The 16,328-nt window shown below is 34.9% G+C and overlaps 1 protein-coding gene and 1 non-coding gene across 2 annotated transcripts; both read right to left on the reverse strand.

Annotated features, from left to right (window-relative positions):
* Positions 1 to 5,047: 5,047 nt before the first annotated feature.
* On the reverse strand, positions 5,048 to 10,283 carry LOC110732257 (30S ribosomal protein S6 alpha, chloroplastic-like). The gene is made up of 2 exons (XM_021912171.1): positions 9,788 to 10,283; positions 5,048 to 5,595 (listed from the first exon to the last, which is right to left on the reverse strand). Exons 1-2 carry the CDS (start codon positions 10,169 to 10,171, stop codon positions 5,356 to 5,358), a joined length of 624 nt encoding a protein of 207 aa, XP_021767863.1. The 5' UTR covers positions 10,172 to 10,283; the 3' UTR covers positions 5,048 to 5,355.
* TRNAT-UGU lies at positions 9,558 to 9,629 on the reverse strand. The gene has a single exon. It is a non-coding gene; the product is annotated as a tRNA-Thr (tRNA).
* Positions 10,284 to 16,328: the final 6,045 nt, after the last annotated feature.

Genomic DNA, 16,328 nt, shown 5'->3' on the forward strand with positions numbered 1-16,328 from the left:
TTCCGTTAATGTGTAATTTTTCATAAAATTTTAATAAAGTTTTTATCACGTTCTTTTTGTAATGTCTTTATGTTCTTTAATAATGCATGTTCTTTGTTAAACACAAACATGTTCTTTTTCAAAAACCTGCATGTTCTTTTTCAAACAGCTAAATGTTCTTTCCGTCTTTTTTTATTTAACCAGGTGCACCCGGGTGCACAGATCATGCATTGATTTTAGTTTGTTTATCTTTCTTACAACTAACATAACTATTCTATTTATTACGAAAAATCCCTACTCATATTAATTATATAATTATTTTTCGTTATATTATTTCATAGAACTTACTATATGTGCGAAGTATAAAGCAACCAAAAAAGTCTTATACAAAGTATGAGACAATATTATAATTTGATCCGACGGATGAATTATACAAAGTATAAAAGATGCCATTTGCGTTAATAATTTTTTTTTTTTTTTCGAAACAATGCATGTTACTTCGTAGCAATTGACTTTTCCTTCTACAAATTAAATCTCATATTTGATCTACCAATTTTGTTTGTTTCACTTTTTTTGACAAGGTTAGTTATAACTCTTAATAATAAGGTCAAATTGTCGGGAGATAAATAAATTAACCAATGTTAGGAGTAATTGTTATTGAAGACCTAGCATATAGCTAGACAAGAAGTTTGGTTTAACAGATCTTCAATTCAAGTGACAAATCACCACCACACCACCTTAAAATAAAATAGCTAGGTAAGTAAACATATTGTCTCTTTGAAGACTACGTACATTTTGTTTCGGGTGAAAACAATGGGACCTTGCCGAAGGTCCGCTGAAACGGAGAAAACTGGATTCGGTCCGAGTTATGCTGGGCCGAAGGTTTCCTGCACTGTAAACACACGTAAACTAGCCTCGGGGGTGTTGCCGAGGAAGGCCCCTCCGATGCTAAAGTCAGTACAATGTGTAGAAAGAGAACACTATGCAAGAGAATTAGTTGCTTGAGGCTTTGATGGAGTATATGAGAATATATGAATCTATGAGAATATGTAAATTTGTGAATGAATCTGAATGTATGAATATTGATGGCTTTTATACCTCTTCATACATGGAGAGGTTGGGCCTTAGCCCAATTGGCTTGCTTTGTGGGCTGACCTTTGACTTTAGCACAATTGGAGAGTTGAACCTTGACCTTGGGCTTTTAATTGGATCATTTAATGCCTAGGCCCAATTGGACTAAATTGGACCCAAACACATTTGAAAACCATGATTATGATTAGTGGTTGGTGGTGGTTCAGTTAAAACCTAACCACCAAAAATTTGCTACTTTGTCTTTTATCATGGAGTAAGTCTTAATTAATGAGAATTGATAATTTGATATAAATAGATATATATTAATTACTAATTAATTATTAATTTGAGATAAAGTTTGGATTTTGTGAACGATCGATTTTTCTTAATTAAAAGGAACAATCAGAAGTTTCTTGGTTTTCATCTGCTGCATTATCAATTTTATCATATCGATAAGACAATAATGGAGTAGATCATATTCTTCCTATCACACTGTACTCTAGTATATATGGTGCATTTAGTTACATACTTTTCCAAATTGCGCTATATAAGATTTAGGCACAATAACCTTCAAATATTACGGATTACATTATTTTTACCAGCTAAATTATTTGACAATTATATAATTACTAAAAAATTATGTCTTTTAAATTTAAGAAATTATCAATCGGGATTTCTCTGTGTGGTTGGCCACATCTTGTGGCCGGGGTCACTCGAGTTGTCGAGGTTACTTAAGTTACTCGGTCAGGGGTTACTCGAATTGCTGGGGTTACTCGAGTTACTCGGTCAGAGGTTACTCGAGTTACTCCTGACCGAATAACCCCTCAAGTAACCCCTCGAGTAATCCCTGATCGAACCGCTCAAGTAATCCCTGACCGAGTAACCCCTCAAGTAACCCTGAATTGACCAAGTAACCCTTCAAGTAACCCTTGACCGAACCCTCAAGTAACCCCTAATCGAGTAACCCCTCAAATAATCTCTAATCGAACCCTTCAAGTAATTCCTAACCGAGTAACCCCTGACCGAACCCTCAAGTAACTCCTGATCGAGTAACCCCTGATCGAACCCCTTAAGTAACCCCTGACCGAATAACTCGAGTAACCCCACCGAACCTCTTAAATAACCCCTGATCGAGTAACTCGAGTAATCCCTTGATCGAGCAACTTAAGTAACCCCTGACCGAGTAACTCAAGTAATCCCGGCCATACGGTGTGGCCAGCCACAAATAAAATATTTTGCACATAATCATGTATTTGATCACTTAACCCCTACGGCCCCAAATAAATTTCGTTCAATATTTCTTCAGAGTTATAATTTATTATTATAATATACAAAGTTTCATATGTGGGTGAACACACCGTGCGGGTGGGGTTACTTGGTCAGGAGTTACTCGGTTGGTCATAGATTGCTCGGTCAGGGATTTCTCGATCGGTCAGAAGTTACTTGATCGATTAGGGATTACCTAATTAGGGATTACTCATGTGTCAGCCAGCCACACAAAAAAAAAAAAAAATTGCACTGATTATGATAAAGTGAAGGAAAAAAAAAAAAAAAAAAAAAAAAAAACCAAATTAACTATAGCTAAGCACCACAACCCTGTTTTACTCTGTTAGTACAAAGCATAGAAAACTTTTCTTTTGCATGTAAATTAATGGAAGTAAGTTGTTACGAATCAAATAACAACATCTAATGAAATGACTTGGATGTAATATATACTTAATTCAAGAGGTAAATCAACTTACAAAGATTTAAAACTTTTAAATTTGACTAATTTGTCCTACATACATTTGTTTACACAAAATTGAATTTGAGACATTGTTGAACTAAACAGTAAAGGTTTAATTGTTTATACGAAAGTGTTGTCATAAAGTCCTTCACGTAGGAATTTGCGAAGACGGACTTAAAAAGTTAGTTGGAGTAGTTAAGATTATCAACTCTTAAAAAATAAAGCTTCACCAATTAACACCCTGCATACTTTCACATCATCAGCTCTTAGCATCATAAGAATTCTGACATGGCAGCCATTATCACCTTAAGACAAAATTGTAATCTTATATATACTCCTAATTCACCTTATTAAGATCTTTAATGATCTCATAAAGCCATAAACCAGTAGCTATCGCATGAGTTTCTTAAAAAAAAAAAAAAAAAAAAAAAAAAAAAAAAAAAAAGACAACTATAATATTGTATGCATTATTTCGCTCAAAGGTTTATCTAGTTCCGTAAGTAAAATTGCACTTATAAAGTAGTATTACGCATTAGCTAGATAGTGGCGAATACAAACTATAACTGATTCAGTCATTTAAAAAGGATTCAATTGCATATCATCAAATTATACAAGTGAATATAGCTAGATAGTGGCGAATATGTATCACCTTACATGACTTTACCGGCTAATTGCGCTATTTGACATCCATACTTAATAACCAATAACCTTAATTAGTGTACGGTGTAAGTGCATATAATTGGCATCCACCGGAGTTAGTGGATCCAAAAGTAAACAACCTCTAGTCTAAAATTAGATAAATGAGAAAGAAGTCATGTCTAGAACAATAAGATTATGGAACTACATCATCAAATCTGATTCTCTAATATGCCCAAAAAATTTATGAATCTTACACGTACAACTTTTTTTATTAAAATTGGGGATAAAGTGGAGGGTTAGCTTGTTCCTATTAGCAACCAAAGAGACTATGATTGAGCTGCGGAAAAACGTACATAAATTAATAGAATCGCATGTTTCCAATCAAATATATATGTTTAGTACGAGTACTTGTTAATTATTACGGGTTATGGCTTTAATGCTTTTATGCGGCTCTTTGAAGTGCCAAGTGAACAAAATATCTTGCAACTCACTAAACAGCATCAATATACATGATTAGTGCTGTCTGATACAGATTAAGGAATACCTTTTCTTAATATATACTCCCTCTGTTCCTTTATTTTTGCCCCATTTGACTTTTCATAGTCTCCAAGACACGTGTTAAATCGTTTATATCTCCATTTTTACACGCGAGAAAATTATAAAAAGTTAATATTAATTAAATATACAATGAGACGAACCAAACAAGATTCCACACGACTATATTACCTATTGTAGTATAACGAGAATTTATGGTCAAAGTTTTCAAAGTTTGACTCAAATTTTGGCAATGGAGCAAAAAAAAAAAATAGGAACAGAGGAAATACATGATATTTTCTATATTATATTGTATGACTTGAAATTTTTGACTATTTCATCAAAAATAATCATACACCATGAAAATATAGTGTTTTCAAACTCGAAGTGTTGGTTAGAGACTCGTACATGAGGGTAATTATAAGAAGAAAATCTCGAGTGAGCTTTACAAGAGTTGAAAATTATAATGAGGAATGAAGGCCTCCTCTAGACATTTTCTTTTTGATGCAAGGTTCCAACAGTTTCTACTTAATTGATTGATCTAGGAGTTCTTCTCGGGGATTTTTTTTTTCTTAAAAAAAAAAAAAAAAAAAAAAAAAAAGATATACGAAGTACTTCATAAAATCTTTAACATCGTCCCTTGGTAAGAAAAAGATGGCACCGAAGAAAGTTAGAAATACGGCCATAGTGGATCTATTCTATGTCGAATGAGCAAGACAGCAAGCCAACAGTGGTACAACTGTCCGTTTTTCGGCTGGGAAGATCAGTTCATCATCAAGAATAACTTTTCCACAGGGACTAGCTCTAGTGGATATTGACAAGATTGGTTAATTCAAGTCTGCTGATTAGCCAAACCTGACATTCACCTATCTGAAGAACTTTCAATCCCAAATCAGAGAAATCTTCATTATTTTTTTTTTTTTTTTGAAGACAAGAAATCTTCAGTATAAGTAATCATAACTTGTGCAATTCAACCTCAGTCCAATCGAGGTAACAAACACAGCTAAAGCCAATTAGCCATAATCAGATAATGGCTGTCATAATCAGCATGAGTACCTTACACACTAGTCATTCCTGCACATGGAACATACCAACAGGAAAAAGAAATTTCGATTCGAGGCGAAGTTGTGTCATTTCAAGGGTGTATCAGTAATGGGAAAGAGGAATACTGTTGTTCAAACATGACTTACAAATTGGTTCAAATTGAACTTACGTGCCTTAAAATTTCCAAAAAATGATATGCTACAGAAATTAAAGTAATGACCAACTAAGGCAAGTTGGCAACAGTGTAGTGTAAGAGGAAATAGGCCAGTAGGGTACACAACATCCAGATGAAATCTAAATATTCTCCTCATTGACATCGATAAGAACCTAGAGAGTAGAGACTACTGTTCAAAATAGACTTTTCAGTATTTCCTCTTACGAATCTTGAAGCTTGTTGACCTTATGACATCGTCATCAGTTTGGAGTGTTGCCTCGAGAGCAGAAATGGATTCAGGCTTAGTGAAATAGGTGAAGAGGAGGTAGATGCCATCCAAGTAAGTGTTGGTTTCTCCTGCTTTGTTCTTCTTTTTGATGCTGTAGGCTAGTGGAATCACCCCTCTGTTGAATACTTCTACATACATGGCTCCCCCGGCAACAAGCAACTGCAAAAGTTAAACAAGCGACCATGGTCAATAACACAACATGTTGATACCTCCTATAAGGCTTTAAGTTTAATGTGAGAGTGATCTAAGAGCTGAATAACTACTCTCACCCTTCAAACCTACATAATACTCGCTCGTTCTCACATTAAAGACCACATATCTATTTTAGGATGTCTAGAAATCATTGTCACATTTCATTATAATGGTCTGTAATTAGATCCCCCAACTAAGCAGTGGCTGAGAGTACAAAAAGGCAGCTCAAACAAAAGGGTTTTTGTAAAATCATGTAATCCATGTCATATCCTTAACTATGAGGAGTTGATCTGAATGGAGGAAGAAAGATTGACTCAGGATGGTGATTGGTGAACATGTTGGTGAACGCTTGATGATAATCTTTAAATCAAGTAGGACTAGATGTGAAACATCAGCAACAAAGAGATACAGATTCATTTATAAATCAAACCTTTTAAGAAATTAATGTGATGGAAAAATGGATTAGGAACACAAGCCATTGTAAGAACAATAGAAACTGTATGCAAATAGTCCATGTCCAACGTATATAAAACTAAGATTAGTTCATCCACAATGAAATTCCACCAGAAAGTCATTTCATATTATCTTTACATTCCTAATTCAATGTTTTGATCAGATCCAAGTCCTTCCAGTAAATAAATATAGCATCAACAGGAGAACTCACATCAACAGTGAGGTGTTACAAAATTCAAAAATCTTATCTAGGAAAATGACTTTTTCATTCTTAGGCTTTCCATTTATGTAATGTGGTTCAGTGGTTCTCCCACTCAATATTTAATAGTTGTTTTTTTGGTCTTTTTTGACAGGAAATATATAAACTATTGTTATGTTTACTATTACAGAGTATATTTCTGAGTAAGGTTCCAAATTTTAGATGGCATAGCCAGTGTTTCCCACCACAGCAGCACCAGTGCAATTCCAAGCTTAAAAAATATCTAGTATTAGAGTATATTACATACAGCATAAGATATTTTCCTACATCTAATATACCTTAATATCTCTAATCCAATAAAGTATCTAATTTACTCTAATATCTAGCTTTCCATGAAATGCAACTAGCCTAACTTAGAGTATATCCAAGAAGCTAGAGTCAAATGCCCACACAACAACGAAGTCAATACTTAAACATTACTCCCTCCCCTTCTCGAGTACCTTAAAAAGGCATGTTGGCCAAGATATAGAAATGCCTAAATGCGCTACGGCCTTTCCTCCACTAAAAATCCCAAGGAGAAAGCCACATTGACATGTCAATACAGTTAACTAGCTGCAAAGTTGGACAATAGATACAATCCCAAAGCATTGGAGCATTAGCATATTGCCTTGCAGTAAATACATAAACGTCGTGATAATGTATACCATAAAAAGTCTTCAGAGGGTGAATTTCAGAGTGGTACTAACTACTAATGAACAATGCTCTCTTAGCTCTCCTCCAGTAAAATTCATAAGAAAAAGGAAGACGCATTCAAATTCCCTCCTCCTGCCTACCCCACCTCCTCCCAAGTCCCAATCAGTGGACGAATTTACAGAGTCAAGGGAAGCCAAAGTCCCCTTTAAGCTTCCTAATGTACCTGTCAAAAACCATAGGTATGCTAATCTTTGCACTGATTAGTTATTATTCATACCCATCCCAGTCAGTGGATACGGTTACGAGGACAAGGGAAACCATAGTCCCCTTTGAGCTCCCTGTTGTACCTGTTAAAAACCATAGGTCTTCCAATGTCTTTCCTTAACGCAAATGTGGACTCTATGTGACTGGACCAATCAAGTCTATGCAATATATTTATGTAGCATACGATCAACTCAAAACTAAAGGGTAACACAAGCATTGAATTGGAAAAGCTAATATGAGAAGGCAAATAGTACGCCAAAATCAACCTTGATTAATCAGAGTTTATCCATTGATCATAACTTTATCCCAACTTTGAAAGTTTGAATTACTACTTAACTGAACCATCTCAAACTCCAAAAGCTTCAAGGTGTTCCTTATTTCCTTAAGACATTAAGATAACAAAGAAAATACATTAATCAATGCAAATTGCCTCCGCAGCCATAGATTTGAATTTGACCCATAAATAAGGAGATCTCACAACTGTTTCACAGTTAAAAAGATACTTCGTAATAATTAAAGAGAATTGGATGAGCCAACAAAGTAGCTCTGTGTGAAGATAGCAGGCTTAGGATGCAAAAGATCCTAAAGAATCAAAGGATGAATGGAGTTACCCAAAAAAAAAAAAAAAAAAAGGTATAGTCGGTTGGAAAGAATGAGAGAAAATTTTGAAAAATATCTTACAAAAGAGAGTGAGATGTATGTGCAAGTTAACAACAGTCTTTTGACAAAAGAATCTTAGACAATTTTCGGAAAGTTGGAAAATGTTATCGAGTCGTTTTTGTTACTTTCGTGAAATCAATGACAAAAGATCTAACAAGGTATCAGCTCACAAATTCAACCCAACGTAAGGTACTTTATGAGTTTCTGACAATTTTGCTATTTTAATTTAGTTCTTCTCAACAAGATTTAAGTCTAAAATCTAAATTGTCATATGCATTTGAAAAATCTTTGATCTGACTCTAAATCTCTTATGCAGTATGCTAAATTTTATCTGTTGTTTTCATTCAGCCAGATTTATGTCTGATTCTCTGGATGGTTCAATCCGGTTATAGAGGACGGGGGAGGGAGGGGCGGATGGTGGCGTGTGCCCTTTGCTCCACTCCTGGTGACCCAAATACAATGCAAGGGAAGCCAAGATATCAAACGGAGGCAACGACAAGCCTCCAATCTATGTGACTATGTCCAATATATCCATAATTTGATACCATACAAAAGTTACTTTCCTAAACCTTTCACTTAGGCCCCGTTTGGTTTGATGTAAAACATTTTCAATGAAAAAATAGTTTTCATGGAAAATTTATTTTAGAGAAGTTAAAAATAAGTTTTTCTTTGTTTGGTTCCATACAAGAAAAGTTATAGAAAAATTAAAAATAAGAGTGAAAATATGAGGATGGATGAGAGGAAAGTAAAAAGGACGTAAGAAGAAAGGAGAAAAATGTGGCTTCCCTTGTCTTGTAAGGGAAAATGTTTTCCATCACAACGTCCACAAGGATGCAATTTTTCACTATCAGGAAGATTGTTTTCCACCTTTTCACAAACCAAACAATGGAAAAAAAATAAAAAATAATAAAAAATAAAAAAAAAGGAAAATTATTTTCCATGAAAACATTTTACATCAAACCAGCTTTAGGCTTCACCATTTTTCCCAATTACCCGCTTCCTCTTCATAGCTTCGTTCCCTCCGCCCCAAACATATCTCATCCCAAAAGTTGCTGTAATGGGAATCAATGTTGTCATTTTTCATGAAAACATTTTGCATCAAACCAAGCGGAGCCTTAGGTTTCACCACTTTTCCCAATTATCCATTTCCTTTTCATAGCTTCATTCCCCCCACCCCCAACATAACTCATCCCAAAGGTTGCCGTAATGGGAATGAAATTATGTAAGTTATGGTTATGGCCGTAATCTATATATTAAATTTAGAGTTTTTTCAACTTTCATTCACTGCACTTTAAAGCTCCTTCCTTGCAATTCTGAGCCCATCTAATTTTAATTTTTTTCATTTTCAAAAAAAATTAAACTAATAACTGCCCATTATACTTAATATTATTTCATTACATTATCCAATAACTTATTTTTAGAAATCCAACTATTGCAAGGAATAATACATTCTAGTGAGAATGAATTTAAGTGTAAGCAGTCGTAGTCATTGTGTATTATTTACAACATAATAGACATGAAATGAAGCAAAGGAAAGCAAATAAACTACTACTCACACACATCAATTCATTCACCATTATCACCAATTATCCCTAAAAATAAAAAATATTAATAATAATCATTCACCATTATCACTAAAAATTAAAAACAATAATAATAATGCCCCCATGCAGGATCGAACTACAGACCTTCAGTTTACAAGACTGACGCTCTACCACTGAGCTATAGGGGCAACGTTAATCCCCACTTTCATCATCTAACTATTTCTACTAATCAACAATTAACCTCACTAAACCTCTACCCTAAAAACAATCCACAAAACTTCACCAAATTATCTATCCCCAAAATGCTCCAAACAAAATTCAAATAAAAATATAAATAAAATTGTACCTCTTCATATTTCTGGGTAAGAGTAAGACGCTCATCTTCAGTCATATCAGGTCTAAGAACTGCCATGGTTTCATACTTTCGGAGCCCCGGCGGACATTGGGGCTCCGGCTTATCTTCAACCGCTAACCCAGACGGCGGCGTTGACGGCGGGTCTTCGTCCAAACCACCGAAACCACCCTCGAAGAATGAACCGGAGAAGTCCAGAGATAGGGCCTTAACACATGGGCCGTAATTGGGCTGCTGGTGCTGGCGAGTGGGTTTCGGGTTCGGGTTGAAAGCGTGGGTGAAATTGATGTTAGAGGATAAGGGTTTGAGTTTGGAGATGGAGTGGAGGGGAGTGGGTGAAGAAGAAGGGAGTGTTGAAGTGAGAGAAAATGTCGCCATTGTTTTTGGGCTCTGCTCTGCTTCTTCTCTCTTTGAGATGGTCTGATAATGGATGTAGATAAGGAGCCTTTAATTTATTTACTTTTGTGAACTACTGTACTTTGACTAGGCTTGGAGAAGTGTCAATTAGGAATTTAGGATCGGGTTTATAGTAGTAAAATCGGATGGGGTCAATTTTAAATTTGAGTTCTACTAAGGTCTGTTTGGTAATTAGTTGTTAGCTGATTAATATAGCTGATTGTATTAACTGGTAATATAGCTGATTATACTAATTTATTTGACTAGCTGGTTGTAAATAGTTGATTATGTAAAAGTGTTTGGTAAATAGTTGTTTATTATTAGTTGTTTCGGTGTATTCAATACTCAAAAAGCTAATTATTCAATAAGCTAATTTCAAAAAGCTCTTTAAGCTCTAAAAGAGTTTTTTTAGTCCAAAAAGCTCTTTTAATTAGCTATTTGCCAAACATCCAAATTAGCTTGTTTAAAATAATCAAATCTCTAATAGTGCTCGATGAGCTAAAAAATTTCCAAAAACCTCTTTACCAAACAAGGCCTAAATTGTGTATCCAACTATCGATACAAGTCGAAATTTGAATTGATTTTAGTTTAGGACGGTTTCGGGTCAGATTAGTTTTTGATACCTAAAGCTTAGCACATATAAGTACTTTATGACCTTGCTTAAAGTAGTGTCTGGTGTGGTGGTTAGCATTTGACAAACTAGATTAAATAAGTGTTCGGCAAAATGGCAAGCAATGGATGTGGTACAGGTACCATTTGAGCATCTATTTTCAACATTAAAAATATGAAAAAATTGTAAATAATAATATAACCTTTGGCCCGTTCTTTTTAAATAATACTTCCTTTATATTATACATTAATATTACGCCATTTTGGGGGTGTTCATTATTAACAGGCAAAAACCGGTAGGTAACCTGTTTTTCAGGTTACCATGACACGTGTCGTTATTTTATTGGTTTTGTCAAATTTATTTTATTTTTTAAAATTTATTTAATATTTTAATTTTTAAAATATCTAAAATAATAAAAATTACTTTTATTATTATTATTATTACCTTAAAAAAAATCCACCCAACCACCTCCCCCATCGATTGGTAACCAGCAGCCCCCTTTCCCCCATCTCGGCGGCCGGCCACCGGCGATCAAGTCTCCCAGCGCCGACCAACCCCTTTCCCAGCATCCCCGACAACAACATTTGGATCGGACTATCGGCTATCGCCCCTCCCCTAAACACCGGACTTGTTATCTCCGTGACTGAGCACCCTACGTACCAGAGACACCGCAACCAAGCCGAAGCCCAGCCGCAGCCACGGCCAACTGCGCAACTTAGCGAATTGCCGAGCCACATCAGCCATCTTGGGCAGCAATTGAACCGTGCAACCCTTGCATGTTTCAGCCACCGCCCCTCCCTAAACGGCCGCCAACTCAGCCCAAATCCCCAACACGACACCCATCCCTGCCCCAAACCACCCCAAAAACCGACCCCCCTCCCCGAAACAACCCCCACTCTTGTTTTCCGGCCCCCATAAACCCTATTCCCCCAGCCAAAACCACCAAAAATCTATTTAATCTAGAAAACCTGAAACCCTAGAAAACGGGTTTTCTGGGTTAAACGAGTTTATGGTGGGGGATTCGATTTTTGTGGTGAGGATGGGTGTAATTTTTGGGGTCAACCGGCGCTGGGGGAGGCTAATCGCCGACGGCCAGTGATAAGTCGTGTTTTGTGCATGTTTTTAGTGTCTTTTTAGGTAGTTTTCGAGTCTAGATTTGTTGTTCATAGCTCATTTTGGCTTAATTTGGTTTGGTTGTGATCATATGGTGCTTTTATGGGTAGATTCGTTGTTTTTTATGTATTTCAGGATTGAGGCTATGTGAAGGTTTTACGAAGTTACGGATCTTGATCATAGCTTGCAATTCACTTTAAAGGCCAATGTTTGATGTTGAAGTCATTTAAAGCTAATCTCCAAATATACATGCCCATGTCACTCAGAGACATAGGCGTGTCATTGTGTTTTGAAGAGGCAGAAAGTTGAATTTGAAGTTTTATTTTAGGCATGCCCATGTCTATTTGAGGCACGCCCATGTCGAGTCGAGTGCTTCGAGCTAGCAGCTACGTGCTGAGGGAAGCATGGTCGTGTTGAATGCGGGCATGCCCATGCCTCGTCGAGTGAAGTTAGCTCAGAGAAACACGCCCATGTCAGAATTTGACATGCCCATGTCTTGCTGGAAGTTGAAGAAAGATCGATTCTGACTTTGGGCACGGGCATGTCCTGTGTGACACGCCCATCCCTAGTCGATTTTAGGTCGGTTTAGTCCGATTTATTTCCTTAATTAATCCTATCTTTTAGCCTTATTATAAATACTCTTTAGCATTATAATTTCATGATCTATTATCTTAGAACCCTAGTTTTCTCTCTAGACTTTATTTTCATTGTAATTCAAGATTATGCACTCAAGATTCTTCATTTATCTCTAGTAATTCAAGATTCGATATTTTCTTATTCTCTTTAATTCCTTTGATTGTTAATTATGTTTTTCTCAATTCTTGTTATTGTTTTCATTACTATGTGTGAGTAGTTCCCTTATTCCAAGATCTAGCGGAACCCGAATATGATAGATGCATGATTTAATTCTTTAAATTCTCTAATGATAATTGCAATTTATATGCTTAATTGATTATGCTCATGCCAATATTAGATTAGGGATAATTAGTATTGTTATTAATCCATTGTTTTAATCGCAACGGGAGTTGGGTTTTAACGGGTTTGAATAAATCAATTAAGGGTTTGAAGTTCATCACGGGAGTAGTTGAATGGATGATTAGGAAGTTAGAGTAACGTGCTCTTAATTTACATGATTCCACGGAAGTAGGCTTGATTGTGATTAGAGAAGCCATTTATAACTCCCCGGGAGAGACTGTTGGTATTATTTAGGGATTACTTTTCCTCGTTAATCAATTGAACTATATGTTAGGGGTAGAGCGACTATTGCGTTAATTGTATTCGTGATAATGCTTGATTTTGGATGTTTTTAGCATTTGATTTATTATATTATTTAGATTTAATCGCTTTAACTAGTCCTTTAGTTATTAATTCTCAATATTATTTTGGTTACTTGCTTAGTGATAATTTGAGTCTGTTTAATTAGTCAAACCATAATCTCTTGGGATTCGATCCTTACTTGCCTATCTACATAGTAGTGGTCTTGTTAGGTTATTTTTGTTAGGTACGTGACACGCCTATCAGTCGGCCGCTGGGGTGGGGCAGGGGGCTGCCGGTGGTTGGGTTTTTTTTTTTTTAATATTTTATTTGTTTATTTCTAACATTTTATTTGTTAAAAATAAGATTATTAAAAACTTAATTAGAATTTAATTAAAGGTTAAATAACTTTATAAAAAAAAATTAAAAAATATTTAGATCAATTACATGACAACACATGTCATGGGTAACCACAATAGGTTACAAATTTTTTTGCCTGTTAAAAATGAACACTACCCCCTAAAGGTTATAATATTAATGTCTAATCCAAAGGTTGTATTATTAAAAAAAAAAATGAGCTAAAGGTTGTATTTTTATTTCAAAAATAGTGGGGTAGCGTTTATCAACTATTGGTTACTTTTTTCTAAACAATATGTATGGATTTTATTGTATTTTGATATTATTTTGCCAAACACTCACAATATTATGAGCCATTACTTTGATAGTTAATCTTTACCCACTACTCCCTCTAATTTTTTTTTTTATTACTACGCTTTCTATAGTCATCCTTATTTTTTTAATGCAATTTATTTAAACGGAAATTCTCCACACTATTTTATTATATTTCTTTCATCACATAATCCTCGTCCCCACCCTACTCACATTTCTTTCATATTTCTCTTATTTCAAATCCCTTGTTTTTACATAAATTATTCACCCACTAGCATTTTTTTTTTTAAAACTCTGTATCATGTTTTAATTTCCCGACATATCTCACTTACCCAATATTTTAACAAATTCAACTCAACCGCATAAAATTTCTTGTCGGTGAAAGTGTTGCTACTAAAAAACGGAGGGAGTACTAATAGTACCTTTCGCTACCTTTAAATTTTCTGCTACTCGATCGCTAAAAGCTACTCTAATAGTTTTATAATATTTTATCCTATTTTATGCTTTTGTTTTTAAGGAATTCACCTTATCTTTTATATGAACACAGAGGACTAACTTTTAATAAATAATCCCCGGGCCAATTTGACCCTTACAATAATGTGTCTTTATATGCTTTTTAATTTAATAATTTTATAAAATATAAAATTACTAGAAAATAATCATTTCTCATATGCAAATACTATTCCTATATACTTGAAGGAAACTGATTTAGGCACAGCTAAAATTGATTTTACCACACCCATTGTGATTTGTGAGAGCATAGTTTTTATGCTCTTCTCACATGGAAGTGTGTCTAAATCATTTCCCACGATTGTAAAGTCATTATTTTTTTCAACTTTTAATTTAACCCTAAACCTTCAATACTCAAATCTTCAAACTCTACAAACATTGATTTTTTTTTTTTCTTTTTAATACACTATCAAAGAAAATCACTTAAGAGAAGGTATTAGATGCGGCAAGCCGCACCAAACAATTCGTGCGTCAAGTATATATGATATGCAATATTTGATATAAGATATGTATTATTTGATAGAGGATATGTACAACTTGGTGGAGGATATGTGTTATTTGATATAGGATACGTACAGTTTGTTATAGGATATATATTGTTTGTTATAGGATACGTAGTATTTGATAGAGGATATGTACAATTTATTTTTGATAGAGGATACGTACAGTTTGTTAGCGGATATGATGTAGTATTTGGTGGAGGATATGTGTTAGTTGATAGAGGATACGTACAATTTATTAAAGGATATGTAGTATTTGATGGAGGATATGTAGTATTTAATAGAGGATATGCACAATTTGTTGGAGGATATGTGTTACCGAATAGAGGATACGTAAAGTTTGTTGGAGGATATATATATTATTTGATAGAGGATATATACAATATGTTGGCTTACCTGTTGCTTTTGTTTGCTGATTTCATCCTTTTGTTGGCTGATATGTTCAATATGTTAGCTGATATCTATCTTTTGTTGACTGATATATTCCTTTTGTTGGCTAATATGTTCCTTTTGTTGGCTAATATACATAATATTGCATTCTATTATAGAGGATATCATCCAACTTATAGATGATATCATCCAACTTATTATAGATGATACAATCTAGACAATAGAATTTATTTTATAAAAATAATTAAAAGGTCAACAATGGCGGAACCACCATTAAAGGTCCCGTACTCAGCTCATATCTCAACCAAAATACATGCATTTGTTATCAAAACGCTCACAATTCAACATACAATCATACAGGATAATCAAATTCAACAATTATACATCACACAAGAAAGCCCCAAATCGATTTTTTTTTTTGGGCATTTTTCAAAATATATGAGAATCTCAAGCAATTATCAAGCCAATTCAAGTATAAATCATGGACAAATATAATCAACAATCAACGAGTTCCTCGTTGTCGACGATACCACCGCCAATAACAACGCCGCCGATGGGAGCGATCATTGGTATAAAGCAAAAACCCCCCGGACTGACGAAACATTTGGTCAGGCGGGACTAACGCAATAGTTTGTGATCACTTAATACTTCCTAATAAAGATGACTAGGAGGTTAGAGTGGTGCATATTCTCCGTGAGGGCAACAGGGCTACTGACTGGCTTGCTAATCAAGGGGTGGCTCATTCTTCTAGACTTCGTATTCTAGGTAGTGCTCCTTTGAAGCCTTGTAGGATTCTTAATGACGATGCTCAAGGTGTAGCATTTTCACGCTTTGTGCCTCCTTATAGTCTAGTTTATATTGCTTTTGTTGTTTGTTTTCTTCTTGGCATTTAGCCTCATTTGCACCCAAAAAAAAAAATGTTTAGTTTGTTAAGAAAATGTCAAATGAAGTTCACATGAGTTTGGAGCACAATAGCTTATAGCTCATCACATGAGCTATATTTAGGACAATAATTTGTATATAAGTACAATTATGTAACATACTTTATGGGCAATATTTGCCTATAAATAAGTTCACTATCTTGTGAACTAGT

Source organism: Chenopodium quinoa, unplaced genomic scaffold (genome assembly GCF_001683475.1).
Source record: "Chenopodium quinoa cultivar QQ74 unplaced genomic scaffold, ASM168347v1, whole genome shotgun sequence".
NCBI classification, from domain to species: Eukaryota; Viridiplantae; Streptophyta; class Magnoliopsida; order Caryophyllales; family Amaranthaceae; genus Chenopodium; species Chenopodium quinoa.